Raw genomic sequence first — 24,422 nt, forward strand, 5'->3', positions numbered from 1 at the left:
GTGATACCATATTTTGAATATAAATATATAAAATCGGTAAAAAGTACAGTTTATATTTGTCGTTCTGTATCTCTTGCATCAACTTACTCTCCTGGAACGTCATTTGTACCACTTGTACTAAGTTCGATGTTTCTGCGCTCGACTATTCCAAGTCAAGCCTAGCCAGCGTAGTTGGGAAGCAGATGTGGCCACTTCGCCGCTAGCAACCCAGCATCAAAGTAAATACTATCCGTGTATATCGGACCGTCAGCATCCCAGAGAAGTCAAGTACTTTTTTTCTCGATACACAGGTAAAATATTCACTTTTCTTCCACTTCGAGATGAACTTACTGTCGCTTAGCTACGTGCTAACGCGTTAGCTAGCTTGTTAGCTTGGCCAGATTAAGGTTAAATTGCATATTGTTGATTAATCGCTAGCGAAATCGTTGTCTGATTTCCTTGGATAACTTAACTAGCTTGCTGGTTTACATAGAGTAGAGACGACCCAACCCTCCCAACTTCACATCTCTCCATCCGTCACCGCACTGCTTTGCTTCGCCTCAGTCCGACACTGTTTGATCGGCAATTGATTTTAATCGCTATCTATTTGCTTGACAGCTGTTTTGCCGCTGCCTAATAATGATTTATATTTGAGCGTACAGCGAGCTGTCAAATGCTTTATAAATTGTGGGTTAAAAGGGTTAAAGTTTGGTGAATTGTATTCTGTTTACTTTAAATAAGATGATGTCCTAGTTGGAGTAGCCTAACTACCAACTTAATCGACTGTGTAGTCGGGACCCCCGGCTAACTAAAGTTGAGAGTGTTGTTGTAAGACAGGGCTGTCTGTCCCTGTCCTAGTCGCAGAGTAGGCTCTCCGAGGACTGTTGCCTAGCGTGAGATAGTCTAGCACACTGCATTGGTCCATAGAGGGATTGTTGAATAATGCATGGCCTGTGCTGTCCCAGATAAGCTTACACTCTTGGCACTTGGTTAGAACAGGGAAGAGCAGTGCCCTCCTCTTTCAGTCCACAGCCTTGTTTTGAATTAGACTAAATATCGTTTATCTTGACAGGTTTGCTGTCATGGATGACCTGCTATGTCTGCCACAATAACATGTACATGACACACAAGTGTCAAATTAAACGTTCCTTCACACAGTGTCTGCCTCCTTCTGGTCATCTTGCAGGTTTTGAGGACATGGAGCAACGCAGGTTTTTCCCACAGTGAGAGGGGAGTCTCTCCTGTCCCGATCGGGTCTGTCCTGTGTGTGGCTGGAGTCTGGATTCTGTCTGGCAGGGAGCCAGGGGCTGTGGAGCTGAAGGAGCAAGAGACGAAGCAGCGGGAGGAGCAGGAGGGAGAGAGAGGCTGCAGAATGGAGCGCGCCCACAGCCTGCTCCTGAACGAGGAGGCGTGCAGCCAGCTGGGTGAACACCAGAGAGCAGAGTTTGTCTTTGAGTGGCTGCGCTTCCTGAAGAAGCTGCTCCCCGCTGCTGAAAGGGTAAGAGGAGGAGGGGGGAGGGGGGGAGGGAGGGAAAAGACGGTGTGTAGGGGTGGGTGGGTGTGTGTGTGTGTTTGGGGGGGGGGGGCATGAGGAGTGGGAGAGGACAAGAGAGGGAATGTGAGAAATAGGCAGAGGAGAGAGGAGAAAGAGTGGGCCCAGTGGGAGCTAGGAGACAACGGCCTCCCCTGTGAGAGAGACACAGCTTGGTGCATTCCCAACTTCCCAGCAGTCCAGACCAGTCTGGTCCAGGGAGAGACGAGGCTGGCTGTGATGAGCAGACTCTCTCATTCAGCAGGCTGTGCTGTCAGTCTGTCTAGCTGTGATGGATTACAGCCATGTTGTAAAGGCCTAGTCACGCTCTGCTGGGTCTCTGTGATGATGCTGAAGTGACCCTTCCAAGGCTTAGCCACCTGTCATGGAGCCAAGGTGGTTCTAGGGATGACAAAGGGCTACTGCAGGATTTATGATTTACTGTATGTGCAATTTGTCTTAGTCTACCTCTAGGATTTGAAAAGCATCAGTGGTGCTCAGGCTGCATGTCTGGGCCAAAGCTTCACTTTGATATACAGTGGAAACGTCATTCGGAAAGCTGCTTTATGTGTGTGTGTGTGTGTGTGTGTGTGTGTGTCTTTCTACTAGGCTGATGTGAAACACAACCAGAAGAGGTTGGTAGAACAGCTGACCGCGGTCCTGACCGGTTCTCCAGGCCCTCCGACCCGCTGGCTCCTGGCCCACTGCCTGGCCCTGCTCTACAGAGTGGGAGACCCCATTACCTCCAGCCTCACAGTCGACAGGTGCAATGACATCATCCGCAGCAAGGACGACTCCCCCAGCTTCCTGCCAACGAGACTGTAAGCACCGTAGCTCCCATAGAACATCCACTTCAGCTGTGGAGAGAGACTGGACGGGGTTCTGTTACTGTAGAGATGATGCATTAAGCGTGGTAAGGGGGAGTTGTTAGACACGACACACAGCGGAGTGCCGGCAAACCCCCATATCAAGTGACACTATTGACGATAAATCACGGCCTCAAGGGCATTATTGGTTTTATACAACGTTTTTTACATAACAAATCTGATGAAAATCTGGGGTGAGTCTCCCTGAACTTCCTAGCAGCACTAAGATCATCTTTCATTCAGAACTTTTGGGAAACTCAACCCAGACTCATCATGCTTATTATGCGCCATCTTCTGTCTCGATATCACATTTCTATAATGTGGACTGCTGCCATGTATAAACTGTTGAAATCGATCAATTTGAGATTAATGTTCCACCAAAATGGCTAGATTCATACAGTAGCATAACAGTGGTACATGATGATTGGACAACTGAGGCTTGCTGCTGCAATTAATGTTCTCTTCTGGAACTAATAGAGTTAATTGAAAATCCACTGACACCAGTGTACTGATCTTAGATGAGGTTGTGGTGTAACATTGCCTGTGTGTTCCCCAGGGCGGCCATTGCGTGTCTGGGTGCAATGTACGAACAGCTGGGCCGCATGCTGGTCAACACCTTCAAAGAGACCCTGGGAAACCTGCTGAAGGCCATGAAGAGTGCAGAGGTCAGTAGATGATGATGATAATAGTGATAGTGATAGTGAGATGATGATGAGAAACCTGCTGAAGGCCATGAAGAGTGCAGAGGTCAGTAGATGATGATGATGATAATAGTGATAGTGATAGTGAGATGATGATGAGAAACCTGCTGAAGGCCATGAAGAGTGCAGAGGTCAGTAGAGATGATGATGACCGTGATGATAATGATAGTGATGATGATGATGATAATGATGAAGGTTTCCCTCCCAGTCTCAGGGCAGGTATGAGATCATGCTGAGCGTGGAGAAGATCCTGAGAGGTCTGGGTGTCAGTGCTGTCCCGTGTCACAGAGACATCTACAAGGCCACACGCGTATGTCTGACGGACCGCTCCATGGCTGTACGCTGTGCTGCTGCCAAGGTAGGTAGACTCCTCTCCCTTCATCCCCTCCTCTGCTCTCCTCTCCTTCCCTCCCTCCCTTCTTCAGTATATCAATATAGCAGCTCTATTTTTGGATGGTTTCCCAGGCCAAGATGAAGCAATCTAAGCGTACTTTGTGTCTGGGAAATCAGCTTGAAATAGTCTAGGCTTTGATCATTCATATGAGCTCATTTAGTGACACATTCTAAATATCTGTGTGACGTGTGTGATGTGTGTGATGTGTGTGTGTGTGTTGTACAGTGTCTGTTGGAGCTTCAGAGAGAGGCTGTGTTCTTGTGGACCACTGAGTTGGAGAACGTAGCGACTCTCTGCTTCAGGGCCTTCGAAGGCTCCAACTACGACGTCCGTGTGGCGGTCTCTAAGCTGCTGGGTACCCTGCTGGCCATGGCTGTAGAACCCAAACAACCCACCGGTAGGTCACAGTGGACGCTACAGCTGTGGCTTGAAACGTTTCTGAGGTTTTGTGACATTTGTAGCATGACTTGGGTCATGATGTATATTGGCGATATTGCTTCATCTCAAATATGTTTAATGTGATATCCCTCGGTTTTGCATGTTCTTCAATCTGTCTGCTCTCCCCTGTGTCTGTCTCTACCCCCCCCATCTCTGTGTATCCCCTGTCCCCCCCCCTCCCCCATGTCCGTGTGCCCCCCTCTCCCCCATGTCTGTGCGCCCCCCCACCCCTTTCTCCCCCATGTCCATTTCGCCCCTCCCCAGCTCCCAGACAGGCGTCGAGGCGCAGCTCCCTGGAGGAGGTGATGGACCTGTTGACAGGGGGATTTCTGAGAGGGGGGGCGGGCTTCCTCCGGGCCAGCGGAGACATGCTGAAGGGAACCAGCTCAGTCAGCAAAGACATCCGCATCGGTGTCACTCAGGTGTGGATCTCTACTTCCCTGTCTGTTCAAACACCTGTCAGTTGTCAGTTGCTCTGACCACGTAGGCTCTCTCCTTCCCTACCTCACGTGTGTTCAAACACCTGGCAGTTCCTCTGAAATAGATTGAATTGAATCCTGGAGAACCACAGTCGAAAGTTCCTTTCAGTCCAGACTAGTAGGCTTAGTCTGGGTCAGAGAAGCAGGCCCTTACTGTGTGAGGTTGATCCGTTGTTTTTGATAGATATTTGAGCATGTCGTCTGTTCCTCTCCTCCTCTCCACCCAGTCGTGCGTCGTGTTTGTATCGTGTCTGGGCGGGGCCTGGCTGGAGGCCAACTTCCCCCTCCTCCTGTCCCTCCTGATGGAGCTGGTGTCCCACGCCCGTGTCACCCAGACGCCCGCGGACGCCGTGGTGTGCCGCCGCTGCATCTCCTTCATCCTCCGGGCGTCGCTGGGCTCCCTGCTGGGGGAGAAGGCCCAGATCGCCGCGGCCAAGGAGGTCTGCCTGGCCGTCGGCAGACAGAAGAGAGCCGTGGGTAAGGGGGATGATGGTTTTCATATGGCGCTACTGGTACTGTTGACTACAGGGGGAGGGCTGGTGGAGGTAGACATCGGAGGACAGGGTTCATTGATTCATTGCAAAGCATGGAACGGAATGAGGAATGGTATCAAACCATTACCATTCCTTACTCCGTTCCATGCATTACAATGAGCCCGTCTTCCCATTTCTACCTCCGCCAGCCTTCCACTGACAGATATGATGGACGGTATATCATATGTCTCTAATCATATATATCCCCCTCTCCTCCTCAGATGCAGCCATGACTGATGGTAACGTGGAGACGCGTGTCACCACTACGGACGTAGCTGCCAGTCAGCATGTCCTGGTGTGTGCCCTGCTGGAGCTGGGCAGCCTGGTACAGGGCCTGGGGTCCACCGCTGCCCCCCTCATCACTGACTCCAGCACAGGTGGGTCCCCTATGCGTGCACACACACACACACACACACACACACACACACATACACACATACACATAATGGATGATGTGAGGGTTGAACAGGAAGCAGGAAAAGGAAGGAGGGAGGGAGGGAGAGAGAGAGTGACAGAGAGAAAGGGGAGGGGGTGGGGGGGGAGAGGGAGAGTCAGTGACTGACAGTAAATGTGAGAAGGAGAAGGAGGAGAGCAACGGAGAAAGAAAGAGGGGGCAGACACTGTGGAGATTAACGGGTCACACTAACACTGCTATGCTAGCTGAATGCTGAACAATGAGCCCGTCCTTCGATTTCTACCTCCACCGGCCTCCCCAGTCTGGTATCCATGTGACGTTTCTGTTGTGTGTCCCCAGCCCTGCTGGACACGGTCATCTCAGTCCTGCTCCACCCCAGCGTGTCTGCGCGGCTCGCCGCCGCGTGGTGTCTGCGGTGCGTTGCCGTGGCAATGCCTTCCCAGGCTGCCCCGCTGCTGGACCGCTGTGCTGAGCGTCTGAGCGCCCTCAAGTCCTGCCCCGAGGCTGTGGCCGGGTACGGCGGCGCTATCGCCGCCCTGCTGGGCGCTGCGCAACACTGTCCTCTGGGCATCCCTCACACTAAAGGGAAGGTAAGACTGAGGCTGAAACCCTAACTTCCGGACTTGATGCAATGGTAACCAGTGACGGTGTGTGAAAGACTGGTGTGTCTCTGTGTCTAGTTGGTGCTAGGTCTGGCAGAGGACCTGATCCGCTCTGCCACCCAGAACAGCCGCATCTCCATCCAGCGCACTCAGGCTGGCTGGCTGCTGATCTCTGCACTTATAACCCTGGGTATGATATGGGAGGACACACACACACACACACACACACACACACACACACTGTGTATACACACTCACACATGCACCCACAAAAGCTCTGTTCAGATGTGGATGTCTGTCACACCTTGTTACTGATGTCTGTCTCTGTCTGTCTGCCTGTCTGTCTGCCTGTCTGTCTGTAGGTCCAGCCGTGGTGGAGCACCACCTGTCAAGGCTGCTGCTGCTGTGGAGGTGTGCCTTCCCTCCCTCCATCAGAGAGCTGGACATGGAGCTCCGCCGTGGGGACTCCTTCACCTGGCAGGTCACCCTGGAGGGGCGCGCTGGAGCACTGTGTGGTGAGATAGCATTGTTACTCCTGCTTTACACTCCCCTCAGTACTACAAGTTAGGTTCAGTCATTTTAACTGACTGGTAGTGCATCTTAATTCACTATTCTGTATCATTGTTCACATATTTTGTTTCTCTCCCAGCCATGAAGAGCCTGGTGGTCCACTGCAAGGATCTCCTCACTGATGATGTCATCAGCCGTCTCCTCACGCCATTGGCCTGTGCCGTGGCGCTGCTCACCAAGTGAGTCTCTGATTGGCTCGGCTCTGCTATAGAGGAACTCGGAGCAAATTCTCTCATACAATACCTAGCCTTCTAATATCATCAGTATTATTAATGAATGGTAATTGAGTGGATGTATATAGTGCTTTGCCACTAGGTGCTCAAAGCCTTTTATACATTGTAGAGGGGGAAAATCCCCTCCCCTCATCCACGCCCACTACATTAGTGATTCACCCAGGCTCCTGGCTCTGCGACCGCTAGCACTGGAGCTAAAAGTAGCGGTCGTGTTAAAAGTGATCAATAAACGTCCTGGTGTGCTGCCAAGACCCCACTTAACCTTCCTCTGTGGAGAGATGCCTGGTCAAGGACACAGCTTAACTATACCTCCACCTCAGATGGCATAATATATAATAATATAATCATATATGCCACCTCAGAGGGGATTGAGGTCCTTGTGTTATGTCTGGATGTGAAAACCAGATTATAATCTTAGTGTGTGTGTGTGTGTGTGTTGCAGGGTGCCTCTTCTGATCAAGTCCTACGGGAACCAGATTAAAACCTCCTCCGTAGTCTTCAGACTGAGAGTGTATGAGATACTGGCTCTTCTACCTCCAAAGATCTACGAAGGTGAGAAAGGGCTCTGGGCAGTGTTACTGTGACCTCTGTGATGATAGATGAACCCTTGTAAGCATTCTAACATGATTAACTCATCATGGTTGGTGTGTGCTATGCATATGGTCCTGTTTAAAGGGGCAATCTGTAATTCAAACAACAACAAAGCGCTCTCACCACCACTTCTTTGGGTGAACAGCTGAGGGATGGTGGCTGGAGAAATGTAACCACTCTTAAATTCCTAGACCGAGCTATGGATGCAAGGACTGACCATCCATGTGATCAAAATTATATTTTAACCATGTTTTGAAGCTATACAATGCCTATGGTCCTGTATCATCTTTGAGGTGAAGCCAAATACCATTTTCCAACAATAAATATTCTCTGCCTTACAACCTTACATAATACATAATGTTTTGAAAATACATGATATGAATACAGCGGTAACCCCAGATCTGATGTTCTTGCCCCCCCCCCCCACACACACACACAGAGAGCTTTGGCATTGTGGTGAAGCAGCTGGTATCAGACCTGACGGGGCCAGAGAACGTGGTGTGTGCTGAGCTAACCCTCCTGCCCCCCCTCTGCCACCCTGACGACCTGGCCCTGCTGGGCCCCGCCCTCCATGACATGGATCAGAGATACATAGAGGAACAGGTGTGTTGTGTCTGTTTGTGTCTGTGTGTGCCTGTGTGTGTGTGCGTGTGTGTGAGAGAGACCGTGGTCCCTGACCCTGTGTTCTGTGTGTCCCCAGTTACATGGCAGCAGCGTGGGCGGAGGCACCCTCGAATACGACCCCTTCGCCATCTGTGAGAAGTGCCAGGATGTTCCTGCCCCCCTGCCCCCTCCTGCTGCCCTCACCACCGCAGCCGTGCGGCTGTTTGGAGTCCTCTTCCCCCACATCATCATCCCACAGAGGTAACTATTCCTAGCCTATAACCCCTAGTCCCTCACCCACAGCCCCTAGCCCTAGCCCTAGCCCCTACCCCTATTCCTAGCCCCACATACCAACATATCAACAGTGTATGGCTCTCACTTTGACTCTCTTCTGGTTACAGGACCCAGATCTTGGATCAGTTCACAGAGTCTCTGAAGCAGCTGAAAGGAGTCAGACAGCAGGCTGTCCAGACTCACGTGTCTGCTGCCCTCTGCAGTGTCCTCAAGGTACACACACACACACACACACACACACACACACACACACACACACACACACACACACACACACACACACACTGTCTCTGCTGTCCTCTGTTGCATCCTCAAGGTTAATACCGTTACGTACATTTAGTGAACTGTCCTTGAAATGAAATGCATAGTTAGAAGTAGGGTAACAAACCACAATGTCACTTTTGTTGTTATGCAATTTACTTTTGATGTATCTTGTCGTGGCGCAGGGAGCTAAGTCTATAGACAGATCTCATATTCGGTAGTTAGCCCTTTCCTCCTCTCTGCCTCCTGCAGCACCTGGGTTCCAGTCGTGTCAGCCTGGGTCCTGAGGAGGTGCGGAGGCCTGCCCTGGCGCTGCTGGTGGGGGCTCTGGAGAGTGCCAACCCCCTGCTGCGCTGCATGGCTGCCGAGGGGCTGTCCAGGCTGGTCCAGGTGGTCAGTGACCCCGGCTTCACTGTCTCCATGACCCTGGTCAGCTTTGACAAGTAAGTGACTGCTCCTCGCTATTAATACACATGCAAGCACACACGCACGGACGCACACACACACACACACACACACACACATGTAGGCATCTAAACAGACATGGCTGGGAGAGACAGAATGTACACACGCACACGCGCACTCACATTCACCCCCCCCCCCCCCCCTCCAGGTTGAAGGCAGCCAGAGACGCTGTAACGAGGACGGGCCACGCCCTGGCCCTGGGAGCCCTGTACCGCTACGTAGGGGGCATCAGCTCCCCACAACACCTCTCTGCCTGCACCGGCATCCTCTTCACCCTGTCCCAGGACAGCACCTCACCTGAGGTCCAGGTAGGACACACACACACACACACACACATCCTCTTCACACTGTGTCAGGATAGTACACACACACACACACACACACACACACACACACACTTCATTTCCAGCTGTACTAATGACTTGTATGTATTTCTGCCCCGCCAGATGTGGGCCCTGCACTCTCTCTCCCTGGTGATGGACCTGGCTGGGCCTCTGTATCATGCCCACGTAGATGCCAGCTTCACCCTGGTCCTGAGGCTGCTCCTCTCCATCCCTCCTACCCATGTAGAGGTCCACCAGAGCCTGGGACGCTGCCTCAACGCCCTTATCACCTCCCTGGGACCTGACCTACAGGGTAGGGTGGTTATACGCGCACGCACACCAACACGCACACGCACGCACGCACGCACGCACACACATACATACACATACACGTACACATGCATGCACACATACAGATACACACCATAACCTGTGCGTCTGTGTGCGTGCCTGTGTGTGTGTGTGATCCCCAGGTGAGAGCCCCTCCATGTCAGCCCTGCGTACCTCCTGCCTGGTAGGCTGTGGGGTGATGCAGGACAGTCCAGACTGTCTGGTCCAGGCCCAGGCCATCTCCTGCCTGCAGCAGCTGCACATGTTCGCCCCGCGCCACGTCAACCTGGCCAGCCTGGTGCCCACCCTCTGTGTATGTACTACATTTATGGATCATGGATTTAACCCAACATTTATCTCTTTGGTATCTCCTTAAATCTCACTGGGATATGGTCTCTTTTACGAGAGAGACTTGGTTGTCCCAGTAGATGATAAGACTAAGTTTCCTTCTTACTTTAGCTAGTATACTAGCTAGTTAGTTTTGCTAGCTTGTGCCCCTAGCTAAAGCTAAGGTAACTGACCTATATTTGCTGAATGCATGGCTTAGGGTAGCTAGTTAGCTAGTTTGCTAGTGACCCTGGCTAAAGTCAAGTTATCACGCTAATTGCTAATCACTAATCACTAATCACTTAGTCTTAGCAAGCACTCACTCACTCACTCAAACACAGCTCTCTGTTGAGTCGAGTAGATGTTCATGACATTGTTGGTAAATGTCATAACTGTCAACTGCAGGGGAGGTTGGTGGAGGTAGAAATCGGAGGACGGGCTCATTATAATGCATGGAATGGAATGAGTAATTGCTCATTCCATTCCATGCATTATAATACTGTTCCTCATTCCATTCCATGCATTACAATGAGCCCGTCCTCCGATTTCTACCTCCACCAGCCTCCCCTGGTCACCTGCTGTGTAGAACTCTGCTAAACCAGGTCGTTAATGAGTGCCGTGCTCTCCTCTGTAGTGACCGTGTCTTCTCTCTCACACAGGAGATCTTGTTGGATTATTCTGTGTTGGTAGGTTGTTTCCTGTGACTGCAGGAGTTGACGTGACTTTGTCAAGGTTTCTGTTTGCTGTTGCCCCTGGTTGCTATCTTTACTACCACTGTTTTATTTATTGTTATCAACCCTTTTTTAAATTTCACTTTGGTTGTTTTTTCTTTTTCTTTCTCCTAAATTTCTAACTAACCAGAAGAGTTTTCTGAAAGGTTCGTAGCACTAAGGTCATTCCAAATTGTTCAAGACGGAGGATGTTTGTGCTATGAAGCTTTTGGGGAACTCAGTCCGGAGCGGGCATCCACAGCCAGCATGAGTCGATGCCCTGGGCTTCCCAGCGTTCCACTGTAGGGGTAGTGCCATGGATTGAGTCCTCTTTTTTCAGTATTTTCACTCCTGACAAACGGCTGTTCTCATATAATGGTCAGTGTTGGCTCTTCTAAAGAAGACCCTGTCTATTAGGATTGGGCAGGTATAAGGTATTGAATAAGGTATTTAAGCTTATACCGGTTTATTTGTCAATACTGTCCATACCGTCTCCTATTGGTCTATTAGTCACGTATTTTTCCATTATTATACCCACCAATGTTTGTTTAATAAACATCGTCCAAATTTAACTTGCACAGAAGCATCACAAGGCATGATCAATGGGTTAGGGGTGGAGGAGGCCATACATCTGACTTTTGGGCTGGTAATGATAGAGAGACAGAAACTACTTGCTGTAGATTTGCTACAAGTTCGAATCATGTTGAAAATCCACGAAAAAGTATTACCTAATACTGGTTTGAGAATTTGAATACCGGCCCAAGCCTAATGTCTATCTGTTTAATCCTCCATCATACGTTCTATTAATCTGAGTAGGACTACCATTTCTGATGACCAAGCGGTAGATATTAATATGATCACTTTACTATGCATTTCTGAACAATGTAGGCTGTCCAATCAGAGACTTAAATCAACCAATCCATAGCACTACCCTTGCAGTCAACTCTCTTACCCACAATCCTCCTTCCTCTGGAAATGTCACAGGATTAACCCCATCATGGCCACCCAGGGAGGACTACAAATCCCATGGAGCTAATAACACCTCTTCTGTTGCCTGTAATGTTGTGTTGGTGGTGTTTTGCACTCCCACTCTGCTCTCTCTTCTGTTCTCTTGGTTTGCTGTCTCTCTTTCTGATTTATCTTGGATATCTTTGGCTTGCTCACAGTTGAAATATCCTCTCCCTTGTCACACCTGGGCTGGGCCCTGTAATGAAATATGTTGATGCTTACTGTCAGTTCACTCTCTGTCAACTTAATTAAGGTGTGTGTTTGTCTGTATCTGTGTCTGTCTGTCCTGTGTCTGTCCTACCGTCCATCCTTCTGTGTGTCGTGTGTCGTGTGTCGTGTGTCGTGTGTGTGTGTGTGTGTGTGTGTATGTATAGGTGAACCTGTGCAGCTCCTACCTGTCCCTGCGTCGTGCGGTGGTGGCGTGTCTGAGACAGCTGGCCCAGAGGGAGGCGCTAGAGGTGTCAGAACACGCTGTAGCTCTGGTCAAGGAGCTGCCGCGCAGGGATAACACTCAGCTGGGTGAGCACACACACACTCACTCACTCACTCTGTAAGAGGCAGGGCTGGGCCTGGTCACTAACACACACTCTCCCTCACTCAGCAACAAGCAGGGCTAATCCTCTCGCAAATTAAAGTCATGTTTCTATTAAGCCCAACATGTTGAAATGTACTTTGTATAATGAGCTTACCATAGAAGAAGAAATAGCCTCATATTATAATGAACATACAGTTGGAGCTTATAATATAGAAAGCCTCTGAAGAAGTTGAGGCTGGTGGATGTAGAAATCAGAGGATGGGCTAATTGTAATGCATCACGTGTGTTTGATACCATTCCTCATTCCATTCCATGTATTACAATGAGCCCATCCTCTGATTTCTACTTCCACCAGCCTCCCCTGCTCTGAAGTTATACTGATGTGAGTGTGTTGATGTCTGACTACGTTCCACCATGTCCCTGTCCTCTCCAGATGTGACCATAAAGGAGGTGGGTCTGGAGGGGGCTCTGTTCAGCCTGCTGGACCGGGAGTCGGACCCCCGGCTCTGCCAAGACATCCAGGAGACCCTGGTCCACATGATGGGCTCCATCTCCACAGGGAAGCTTGCCCACTGGCTCAAACTCTGCAAAGACGTGCTCTCTGCCTCCGCAGGTAAGGGACACCTGTCAAGTCAAACAATAGAATAGAACAAACTTAAAATAGGATAGAGAACTACTGTATTGCCCAAATATGGAAAAGTGTTTTTGGCTTTACCTCAGATGTGATGGTGTAGTCCATGTGACTATACCTGAGTTCCCAGTTCCCACCCATTATTATAGACCCATCTCATAGACATACTGGTACCCATTATTCTAGATCCGCTATTCAAATCTGCCACCTCTGTGTTCTGTCAGACTCCACCGCCCCAGTAGAGACTAACCAGGAGGACGAGGTAGAGAGGGATGACGACTCCTCAGTCTTCCATGCCAAGTCCGACTCCAGCGGTCCCTTCACCAACCTGCGCTGGTCCACGCGTGTGTTCGCTGTGGAGTGTGTGTGTCGCATCATCGCCCAGTGTGAGAACGGAGACCACGCCCACTTTGACATGGCCCTCGCCCAGGAGAAACGCCTGCATGAGTCCACTGGTGAGTCTGTTCTGTAGTCTACTGGTGAGTCTGTTCTGTAGTCCACTGGTGAGTCTGTTCTGTAGTCTACTGGTGAGTCTGTTCTGTAGTCCACTGGTGAGTCTGTTCTGTAGTTTACTGGTGAGTCGAGCTTTGTAGTGAAAGTAACTCTCCTATGAAATGTTTTAGAAAGGTCAAGTCACATTCATACAATCGACTAGGCCCGCTCTTCTGCCAGATCTAGGGATGTGAGTCTTCCTTATTAATCGAAAAATACTTTTCTGTCATCAATTCTCTATTCATAGCCTCACTGAAATTGATACCTGTGCCATGAACTCTTCCCTCCGATTGTTGAATAAAACAAACCATGATTGATCTGACCTCTGCAGACTTCCTGGTCCTCCACCTGGCTGACCTGATCCGCATGGCGTTCATGGCAGCTACGGACCACAGTGACCAGCTGCGTCTCTCCGGCCTGCAGACCCTGCTGGTCATCATACGCAAGTTTGCCTGCATCCCCGAGCCTGAGTTCCCTGGCCATGTCATTCTGGAGCAGTACCAGGCTAACGTGAGTCTCTAGACCTCTACACTAACCCTAGACCTAACCCTAACCCTAGCCTTAACCATAATCCTTGTACTAACCCCTAGACCTAGCCCTAACCCTAGCCCAGCCCTAACAGTAACCCATCCCGGTACCAGGCTAAGGTGAGTGTCAGGCCCTGTTCTGTTCCTCTACCCCCTATCCTACCAGGTCTTTTATTACCACACAGCCCTGTATGTGTTGGTCTGAGGTAACGTAGACCTGTATGTGCTGGTCTGAGGTCCTGTCTATCTCTTTCTGTCTGTAGGTGGGGGCCGCTCTGAGACCAGCCTTCACAGCTGATGCTCCTCCTGATGTCACAGCTAAAGCCTGCCAGGTAGGACCATAGTTCTCTCTAGGACTCTCTCTCATTTACATTGAAGTCATTTAGCGGACGCTTTTATCCAACGCGACTTACAAGTACATTTGTCTAAATAAGTGAATCAACTATACATCAGTCATCGTAAGTAAAACCTTCGCTAAGAACAAGAGCTATCGGCAGTCACAGTGAAAATCACAGTCACAAGAAAATAAGTTGTTAGGGTTGCTAGGAGATGGCGGTGCCAAGAAGTAGAAGGCGTAGTGATTGAGCTGGGGTTTGGAGACTGACCATCGTTTGCGGATAGAGAAGGGCAGTGCCGGCTTCATGGTGTAATGCATTATGGTTAACTGGATCTTTGTGGTGTAATGCTTTATGGTTAACTGGGTCTTTATGGCCCCAATCAATACAACTTTATTAACCCACTTAGGGGAAATTAAGAGTGGAGTAGAGGCTCTTTATGATCCCCTTAGGGACCGTCTCCTTTGCATTAGACTGAGTAATCATACAGAGAGACACATCATTTAGATCCATGCAGATAGATCAACAAAGCATTTTCAGAGCCCTTGTGTACAATTACATTCATTCATTGTCCACATGCTGTACAATACAGGTGTTACATTTAGACATGTAAGCTCTTTCCTGATTCCATTCCATGCATTACAATGAGCCTGTCCTCCAATTTCTACCTCCACCAGCCTCCCCTGGTGTGTGGTTCCTATAGCCCTCTAACAGTATCGCTGTACTGACACAGGTGTGTAGTGCATGGACTGTCAGTTCCTCTATGCTGATTGGTCAGGTGTGTAGTGCGTTAACTAACTGTTCCTCTATGCTAATTGATCAGGTGTGCAGTGCGTGGATAGCCAGTGGCGTAGTCAGTGACCTGAGGGACCTGCGGAGGGTTCACCAGCTGCTGGCCTCCTCATTGGTCAAGGTGCAGGCAGGGAAGGAGGTTCCTAGCCAGGTCTACAACGAAGGGACGTCCACCATGGAGACCCTGGCTGTGCTCAAGGCCTGGGCTGAGGTAGGACACTCCAGACTACCTTCATCTAAAATTCCTCATTCCATCCCATGCATTACAATGAGCCTGTCCTCCAATTTCTGCCTCTCCAGCCTCCCCTGACACTGATACGTCTGCTGTGTTCTCCCTCCTCTCTCAGGTATACATCGTAGCAGTTCAGACCAGCGGGCAGAGGGAGAGCCCTGATAGGCTGCCCGATGAGCTGGCTGGCTCCATGCTGTCCAATGAGGGCTCGGGGTCTGGTGCCGGAGGGGCTGGAGGGGCAGGGCTTCTGAAGCTGGTCCAATCAGACCTGGCCACTCTGAGCCGTCTATGGTTGGCTGCTCTCCAAGACTACGCCCTGCTCAGCCTCCCTCAGGACTACGCCACACAGCTACCTTGTACAGGTGAGTCAGGACTACGCCATGTCAAATGACATTTCACCTTCCAACAAAATATACAGAGCATAACACGTCCATCTTGGTGTTGTAGACTTGGTCACAGTGCCATTTTCTGAGGTCATCTACCTCGATGGTCTCTCTAATCAGGATGGGCTGTTGTGAAGAACATCTGGGTAGATCAGGGGTTTATTTGATTTTAATTCAGTTTGATACAGTTAACTATTTACCAGTGGATTTTGGTGGAATGGGACCATTCCTCATTCCATTCAATGCATTACAATGAGCCCTTCCTCCGATGTCTAACCTCTACCATCCTCCCCTGGTATAGCTCAGTAACTCTCTCCAGGTGTACCCTCAGTGAGTAGTAGTACTGATCCAGCCCTGGTACCTGTGTCCCCAGGAGGTACGTTCTACACAGCAGAGACGGTGGAGCAGGCCCGACCCCACTACAGCAACTCCTGGGCTCCCATCCTCCACGCCACCGCCCTCTGGCTGAGCAGCACCGGCTTCATCATGGTGGACGAGGGCCCGGCCAACCTGTCCCGACCCGTCACCCCAACCTCCATGGGCCAGTCCACCTCCCTGACCACGGTCCAGTCCCCGGAGGACGTCAGCTCCGACCGCCTCAACCTCATACTGGGTCAGAACCTGCCCTCAGTAACCCCTCTTTGACACTGAGTCTTTCACATTGATCCCACTAGTTAGTGGTTGAGATTCTGCTCATGCCCTTTTTGTTGTATCATCAACTCTAAAATGACCTATGGAGGCCATGTTTAGATGTCTTGTTGTGTAGGTCTCAGACAGCGATTCAGTCATTGTTGTGTCTCTCTCTTTAGTACAAGCTGAGTGTCTAGTTGAAGATGGAGTAAGGCGATGATGTCATTGTCTTCTCTCTCTCTCTCTCTCTCTAGGTATCAGTGTTGAGTTCCTGTGCTCGCCCCACTCCCAGGACCAGATGGAGAACATCACTTCCTGTCTGTATGCCCTGCAGTCCCTGCTGGACGTGTCCTGGCCCAGGGCCAAGGTCGGCAACGACCAGGTAGGTCAACAATTACAACAATTGGAACTAATACGTCTGAAGATATGAATAGGAAAAGGTTGTATTAATTTACTAAAGGTTTTACTAATTTACTCAAAGTTGTACTCATTTATTGAAGGTTTTATTCATTTATTGAAGGTTTTATTCATTTATTAAAGGTTTTATTCATTTATTAGCACACACCATTTTCCAAATCAATAAACTTTAATGTGTAGTTTTTATGTAGCTCACATGTGTTTGATCTCATTCCAATCCATGCATTACAATGAGCCCGTCCTCTGATCTTACATTTACATTACATTTATGGCATTTAGCAGACGCCTTTACCCAAAGTAACTTACAACAAATACATTTGTTTAAGTAAGTGAATCATCTATCTGTCAGTCATCATAAGATAAAGTAATCAATGCTCAGACCAGGGGCCATTGGCAGTCACAATGCTAGAAGAAGATTTTTTTTTATTAACAGGAGAGAAACTTGTACAGGGGGGGAGTGGGGGTGAAGAGGTCTTTAGGAGGGACCTTTAAGATGTAGCCTGAAGAGATGGGTCTTCAATCTACGGCAGAAGATTGGTAGTGACTCTGCAGTCATGACAGCAATGGGAAGCTCATTCCACCAGCGGGGCGCCAGGACAGTGAAAAGCTGTGACCGAGTAGTGCAGCTGCTGCATCCACGTAGAGGCGGCGGTGCCAGGTGGCCAGCCGAGGTGGAAGAGTGAAGTGATCGGGCAGAGGTTTGGGGGCTGACCATTGCTTGCAAGTAGGGAGGGGCTGTTCCCTTTGCTGCCCAGTAGGCGAGCACCAAGGTCTTATATCTGATGTGAGCTGCTACCGGGAGCCAGTGAAGGGTGCGGAGGAGGGGAGTGACATGGGAGAATTTGGGGAGATTGAACACCAGACGGGCGGCAGCGTTCTGGATGAGCTGCAGAGGCCTGATGGTGGAGGCGGGGAGACCGGCCAAGAGTGCGTTGCAGTAGTCAAGGCGAGATCACAAGTGTTTGGACCAAAATGTGTGCTGCTTCTCTGGTGAGGAATGGACATATCCTTCTGATGTTGTAGAGGAAGAATCTACAGGAGCGTGCTGTCGCTGTGATGTTCGCCACACAGGATAAGTGGTTGTCAAGGATCACCCCAAGGTTCTTGGCTGTATGGGAGGAGGTCACAGTAGAGTTCTCTACTGTGATGGAGAAGTCTTGGAGAGGGCCTGCTTTCCCTGGGAGGAAGAGCAACTCAGTCTTGTTAAGGTTGAGCTTGAGGTGGTGGGCTGACATCTAAGCAGAAATGTCTGCAACACGCGCAGAAACACGTGTTGCCACCTGTGAGTCAGAAGGGGGGGAAGAGAGAAAGAGTTGAGTGTCATCTGCGTAGCTGATCTCTGCGTCCACCAGCCTCCCCCTGTTATCACAGATCAGAGTGAGTATCCCTGGGTTAATCTAAGTTTCTGTCCTCTGTCTGTCAGGCTCTGTGTGTGGAGCTACTGAGTGTGCTCCACAGGCTGATCGTGACCCGGGAGGCTCCGGAGGTCCAGCTGGCAGTTCTGGAGCTGGTCAGACAGGTGGTCACCGCTACACAGGAGCACGTCAAGGAGAAACGACACAGTGCCGAAGGTGAGGGTGTTAGCCTGCTGAGCTAAAGCTCATTAGATTGGAGAGCTAATCCAAGTCTTCAAATCCAGTATTTCAAAATGTTTAATCTGGATTAGAATGATCCAGATTCTTTTTTTGCCATCCAGGATCAGATCGAGCTGGCTGATTTCCCCTATACTACTCAAAATCTGCCAGATAGATCTGATCCTGGATTGCAAAAAAGAGTCCGGATCATTCTGATCTAGAAGGTTTTGAAATACTGGGCTCAGGTCTCAGCCATGTTTCTCAATATGAGTGGTTCACTGAATCGCCTTTGTTACTGTAGACCAATTTCCTCTTGAGGATTGATATGGGGTCTTGTCTATTTTACTTTTAATTGATTTATAAAACCAATGGAAGTGCACAGTTGCATTGAATACATGAATTCTACATCCCCTTTGTATGTTGTAGAAGAACATTCTAATATTTGACAAAGGTTTACTGCGCTAAACTCAGGGTCTTCAGGTCTCTCTCTTCAGTCAGGCCAGGTTACTCCATCTCTAGTACACAGACAGAGCTCAGACATGCCAATTCACTTGTTGTTTATCTACCTTTATCCACCTTCAGGACATTGAATTTAGCCATTTCTTTATGGGCAATTTATAAGTGCACAATTAAATTCTACCACTCCTAGGACATTGTATGTTTTTATGATATTTCACTAACAGCAGTTATATACTGATATCTCTGTTGTTTTGATCCTAGTTGACGACGGTGCGGCAGAGAAGGAGACAGTCCCAGAGTTTGGGGAGGGCAGGGACACAGGGGGGCTGGTGCCTGGCAGGTCCCTGGTGTTTGGAGCTCTGGAGCTGTGTCTGTGTGTGCTGGTCAGGAAGCTGCCCCAGCTCAGCCCTAAGCTTGCGGGCAGCTCCACGGGCCAGGGGGGGTCAGCCTGGAGCCTGGGGGAGAACGACTGTAGGCTGGTCACCTCTGCTCTGGCCATCCTTTCTGACCTGCCCTCCATCTGCTCACCTGAGGGTAAGATGGGAGAGGGGAGGAGAATACCTGTAAAATGGGATACTCTGGAAGCACAGAACACTGAGTGCATCAACAGAATGATTTAGTTGGTTAGTCATGAATGATTAATGGACATTTGATCAGTGTGATTGTGAACTGCTACTCCATTCACAAAAGGAAGGATACTCATTTGCAAGTGAATGGGTGAAACACATTGAAAACCTGTTGTGATCTTGTTTAAAACTTGATTACACTGGTACTAAAAGGATTACACTACATTAGTTCACTATAGCTGTGGTTAATGTTTGTTGTTATCTCTCTTTCTCTGCCCCCCCCCCCTTCAGGAAGTGTATCCATCCTACCCACAGTCCTCTACCTGCTTATGGGGGTCCTGAGAGAGCTGGTCCACCAGCCTGTTGACGGGGGGACTCTGGGGGTATCAGGTGGAGGTGGGGGTCTGTCCCCCAGTGGGGGTCTGGACCTGGTGGTGTCGGGGGCTCTGCAGGCCTTCCGGGCGGTCCTCTCCTCCCCCATGAGTCGAGCAGAGAAGACCCGCGGGGCCTGGACCCACCTGCTGCGCTGTGCCCTCAACACCCTGCTGGGCTTCTGGGACGCAGGTAGGAACGGCTGATAGATAACATCTTCATAGTCAGGTATGACAGGTGTCCTGAGAGCCAAGATGTTGTTAAAATGTACCACCTTTTTAAAATGTTTTTTTCTGGTTTGGCTCTGACCTTGGCTGTAGTTGATTAGCCCACACAGTTTTTAAGTTACATATTTTGGGGCCCATTCATTCTGGAAATATGCCCAAAACATCTTGCAGACACTTCAAACCAACTGAAATCAGGACATAATCCTCCTGTGAAGACTGTGTGTCCCTCATCCCTGTCCCCAGATAACCCTGAGGTGGTGGTGGAGGAGGTGAGCCTGTTGACCACTCTGACCATCTTCCTGCTGTGTACCAGTCCTGAGGTCACCACGGCAACACACCTACACACACGCTGCGTAGAGAGGTTTAGAGCCAGTCTGGAGTCCAAGGACCCTGTGGTAAGGACAGCATAGCTGTATCATAGCAGTAAGAGGTGTGTGAGTGAGTGAGAGTTGTTCTAGCCAGTGAATTCTGGCTAGAACAACACAGCCCCAGATTTAGCCACAGCAAGTGTGTGTGTGTGTGTGTGTGTGTGTGTGTGTGTGTGTGTGTGTCAGATTACATTTTTCAGACTCCTAAGTGAGTTTAGAGAACGTTTGACTGATCAAAGGTCCTCAATACAATACAATTCTCTTCAAACAGTCACTACCAAGTATGTAAAGCATACTGCGTGTAAAACATGTTAATCACTATGTAAAGCAGTATCCACTTTCTCCACCCTCCCCCACACCACTCTGTTCTCCCCTCTCTTTATCTTGTCTCCACCCTCCCCCACACCACCCTGGTCTCTCCATCCTGCCCCCCTCCCCCCCTCACCTCCAGGTGCTCAGCAGGTCCTACCAGCTGTTGATGTCGGTGTTCCAGAGTCAGGGGGGGGCGGCGGTGCCCTACATTCAGGCCCTGGGGGGCTCCTTGGTTAAACACCTCCAGGGGGTGGAGAGACGCAGGCCCCAGAGCCCAGAGGAGCTGCAGGCCATACAGGACGGAGTCAGGGCCCTGGAGGCACTGGTGTTTGCTGCGGAGGACTCACACCGTGAGTAGCTCAGACTCCTAACTCTAAATCTGTGTCAGAAAAAGTCTACTAGTACTACGGCTACTCTGATTTCCGAGATACTCACATCACCCTGAGGAAGGCTATTGAGCTGATGAATAAATGTCACAACTATGAGCTAGGAGTGTGCGACTTTCATTTTTGTTAAATAATAGATACTCGCGTCAAACACAAGAAGAGCCACCCAGGCCACCCCCAGGTCACACCAAGCAAGCCTGTCCCTGATCAGCAGACTGTAGCTCTGAGTCAGTGATGATGACTGTCGGTGTGTCATGTGCTTTAGTAATGTCTTATTGCGTTTTTGGTTTCAGTCATATCTCAACATGCCCTGGTTATGTTTTATTCACATTTAGTTATGTTCTAGTCATATTTTGTTAGGTTTTAGTAACGTTTTAGTCATTTTTCGGTCCTGTGTTCTGTTCTCCAGGTCCCCAGCTGGTGGCCATGCTCCTCCCCATTCTCATCTCCTTCCTGCTGGATGAGAACGCCCTGGCGTCTTCCCCGGTGCCTGCCCGTGCCCTCCACGAGTCTGCCCTGAGGGACCTGATGCGTATCGGCCCCCAGCACTCCTCTGTGTTCAAGGCCCTGATGGCCTCCTCCCCCCACATGAAGGCCAGGCTGGAGGCAGCCGTCAAGGGCAACCAGGAGAGCATCAACGCCAAGGCCACGCCCCAACTACCCAGCAAGACCTCCCCCAGCATCCAGCTCAAGACCAACTTCCTGTGAACTTCCTGAATGCTTAGTTATCATGCGTCAGACCCAGGGGAGGCTGGTGGAGGTAGAAATCGGAGGACTGGCTCATTGTAATGCATGGAATGGAATAAGGAATGGTATCAAACACATGGGTTTGGTACCATTCCTTATTCCATTCCATTGCATGCATTACAATGAGTCCATCCTCCTTTCAGCTCAAATATTTGACTTATGTGTTATTTGACCCATGTCTGTCATAGAAACACTAGAGCAAAACACCCACACACATATATATCTCTTATACAGTCACTTTATCATAGTAGGACATAGCATTAAGATTGTGTTAAATAAAAGGTGAAGATCAACAACAGTGCAGTATTAAAGTAGTAGTCGTTGTCAGTCAGAAGAAGTTTGACATGTGAATAGGTCAGTGGAGGCTGGTGGAGGTAGAAATCCTAGGACGGGCTTATTCTAATGAATGGAATTTGGAATGGTATCAAACACATGAGTGTTTACTTAGTGTTTGATACCATTCCTCATTCTATTCCATGCATTACAGTGAGCCCGTCCTCCGATTTCTACCTCCACCAGCCTCCCCTGGTGTAGGTTAACCTCATGGTACAATAGAGCTCATTTTAACTGTTTAACCTCTGTGAGGGATAGAAAGACAACCAGGTAAAGACAATGTCAGTCAGTGAGACAGAGAGTCTTTTAGCCAGGAGGTAAAGATAGATGCTGCTGCTAGGTTTGACATATAAGGGCAGGGACTGAAGTGATGTAGTCTACTGTCCATTCAATCAGTGAAAATGACAACGTTTACAATACGTAACTTAACCATAGTTTCCATAGAGTTCACAGCAGGGGAGGCTGGTAGAGGTAGAAATCGGAGGATGGGCTCATTGTAATGCATGGAATGGAATGAGGAATGGTATCAAACACACCATCCTCATTCCATTCCATGCATTGCAATGAGCCCGTCCCCCGATTTCTACCTCCACCAGCCTCCCCTGATTCACAGGTAATATGGTATCATTTTGTTGGCCGTTGTCGTACGTTGAGAGGCAGTTTAATTCGCTAATTCACTGTCAGAATGAGTTCAACATTGGCAGCTCTGTAATAACCTACTGCCATGGTTGTCCTTTAAGTTAGCTTCACTCACATCCTGATCGAACAGGGATGATCAATATAGTCAACTATGCAGTGTTATTATGGGGTGTTTATTGCAATACAGTGCAAGCAATGTACACTACCATGTACTAAGGTACTGTATCAGTGGCTGTTTTTCTTTTTAGACCAACTGTCAACAGAACCGTGTTTATCCTCAGAACAATAAAACCATAGCACTGATACTTATGAAATAGCATTGCACTTAACATACTATAACATACTGTCAAATGTTGTACATGCTACTTGCCAGCAGTTATCTGTCCTCCATGTCAAGTTAACATAACGGCCATCTTACTAATAGTGGTCATTCAGTACGCTAAGAAGAGCTGCATCAGGATCAGCTTAATAGGTAGCATAATCGTTATTGTTATTATTATTATTACATTATCATTATTGTGATATTATCCTCCTTATGTTTCATGTTGTTTGTCTCTGAGCACCCTGAACTGTAGATTGTTAGGTTTGAAAGAATGTATTGTATGTGTAAACAATTTTAAGGGACACTTGGATCATAATTATGGATTGTTGAATGGGATGTAGAAAAGTTAACACTAAAAAATGAGAGTATATCTGCAATAATAATGGTCATGGTACAGACTACAGAGGACGAAGTCCTGCGCTTAGCTCAGCTTCAGCCCTGGCTGTCTAGCACACACATTACTGTGATGTCAAATACTAGCCGGTATAGCCTGTATCATGTGACCTGGCAATCTGTTTTGTAAACAACTGTACAAATGAAAATATTGGGTGAAATTAACACATTATTTTCTAATGGCAGTGGGTAAATAAAGCCTAATTTTCTTTTAATCATCGCTTCCATTGTCTTTTCATGTAAATGTCGGATTGTTAGGGTGGAGGTGAAAACCCTGGGCCCAACATAGTTTTATAAGGAAAAGGCACACACTCAAATCCTTGACATACCAGATGGTTAACCGTTTATTTCAGTCTGAAATGGAGAGGGAGTCTTAGTTTGTAGAGGGAGCAGTTCCACCGCCAGTCAGCAATTTCTCTCTCTCAACGACACCTTGCCAGCCTAAAGATTTATACAGGGTGCTTCCATAACATAGTGCTCATTATAGGAGTTGCTTATCAGTTTTCGCTTGGAGGCGATGGGCTGTCTGACCTCCCCCCCGCCCGCTGGGCCTCTTCTCAGTGGTGGAAGACACATAATATACATGAGATACATAGAAAACATCAGTGTTCAATCCGTTGGTTAAGGGAATTCCAGCATTGTTACATTCTGCCTGATTACAGCATATGCACATCAATGAATAATTGGTTATACCGGATTAGACTGGTTATAAGTTCCAGCCAGAACCTGTTATACCCTCACAGGATGGTGTGACAAATGCCTGTTGAGTGTGTATTATTACAGTGCATCTCTTACCTAATGAGAGAGAGAGTGCCACTGGGTGTACATGGTTGCTGTTTGCTTTGGAGAAACTAGATGGCACCTTGTGTAAACAGTGCACCATTGAGTGAATGCTATTTCCATCTCTTCATTCAGTACCAGGTTACCTATAGGGCCTACTATACTTCCAAATACTGGTTCAGACACTGCATATGAAAATGTATAGCCCCATTATTCTCCTATTGAGGTTTACACAGTAAGGCATCAATGTCTGACACCAAGCTTGCTCATACTATCTTTAATAATATGCACATATATTTACATCAAATATATGTTGT

At 48.9% G+C, this 24,422-nt stretch overlaps 1 protein-coding gene across 2 annotated transcripts; it reads left to right on the plus strand.

The window, feature by feature from the left end:
* The first annotated feature begins 156 nt into the window (after window positions 1-156).
* heatr5a (HEAT repeat containing 5a) lies at window positions 157-23,545 on the plus strand. 2 transcript variants are annotated; one of them, XM_083683234.1, is made up of 37 exons: window positions 157-290; window positions 1,166-1,477; window positions 2,120-2,331; window positions 2,933-3,041; window positions 3,286-3,435; window positions 3,697-3,868; window positions 4,174-4,331; window positions 4,616-4,865; window positions 5,143-5,298; window positions 5,676-5,926; window positions 6,017-6,128; window positions 6,301-6,453; window positions 6,588-6,687; window positions 7,184-7,293; window positions 7,772-7,935; window positions 8,033-8,196; window positions 8,337-8,442; window positions 8,743-8,933; window positions 9,104-9,263; window positions 9,402-9,591; window positions 9,752-9,921; window positions 10,595-10,621; window positions 12,028-12,172; window positions 12,622-12,801; window positions 13,044-13,274; window positions 13,643-13,821; window positions 14,102-14,170; window positions 14,997-15,176; window positions 15,313-15,559; window positions 15,954-16,193; window positions 16,465-16,592; window positions 18,051-18,198; window positions 18,922-19,194; window positions 19,518-19,790; window positions 20,069-20,220; window positions 20,645-20,855; window positions 21,301-23,545. In XM_083683234.1, the coding sequence occupies exons 2-37, from the start codon at window positions 1,352-1,354 to the stop codon at window positions 21,597-21,599; spliced, it is 6,186 nt and encodes a 2,061-aa protein (XP_083539360.1). In that variant the 5' UTR covers window positions 157-290; window positions 1,166-1,351; the 3' UTR covers window positions 21,600-23,545. The 2 variants fall into 2 exon arrangements, with proteins under 2 accessions (XP_083539360.1, XP_083539361.1); XM_083683235.1 differs by lacking the exons at window positions 157-290; window positions 1,166-1,477; window positions 2,120-2,331; window positions 2,933-3,041 and adding an exon at window positions 3,186-3,208.
* The last annotated feature ends 877 nt before the right edge of the window (window positions 23,546-24,422 follow it).

Source organism: Argentina silus (assembly GCF_951799395.1).
Source record: "Argentina silus genome assembly, chromosome: 13".
NCBI classification, from domain to species: domain Eukaryota; kingdom Metazoa; phylum Chordata; class Actinopteri; order Argentiniformes; family Argentinidae; genus Argentina; species Argentina silus.

Coding starts and splice junctions, on each gene's coding strand:
- heatr5a (XM_083683234.1), top strand. CDS start 1,352: ATGGAGCGCGCCCACAGCCTGCTCCTGAACGAGGAGGCGTGCAGCCAG. Junction 1,478..2,119: donor TGCTCCCCGCTGCTGAAAGG/GTAAGAGGAGGA, acceptor TCTTTCTACTAG/GCTGATGTGAAACACAACCA. Junction 18,199..18,921: donor GAAACGACACAGTGCCGAAG/GTGAGGGTGTTA, acceptor TTTTGATCCTAG/TTGACGACGGTGCGGCAGAG.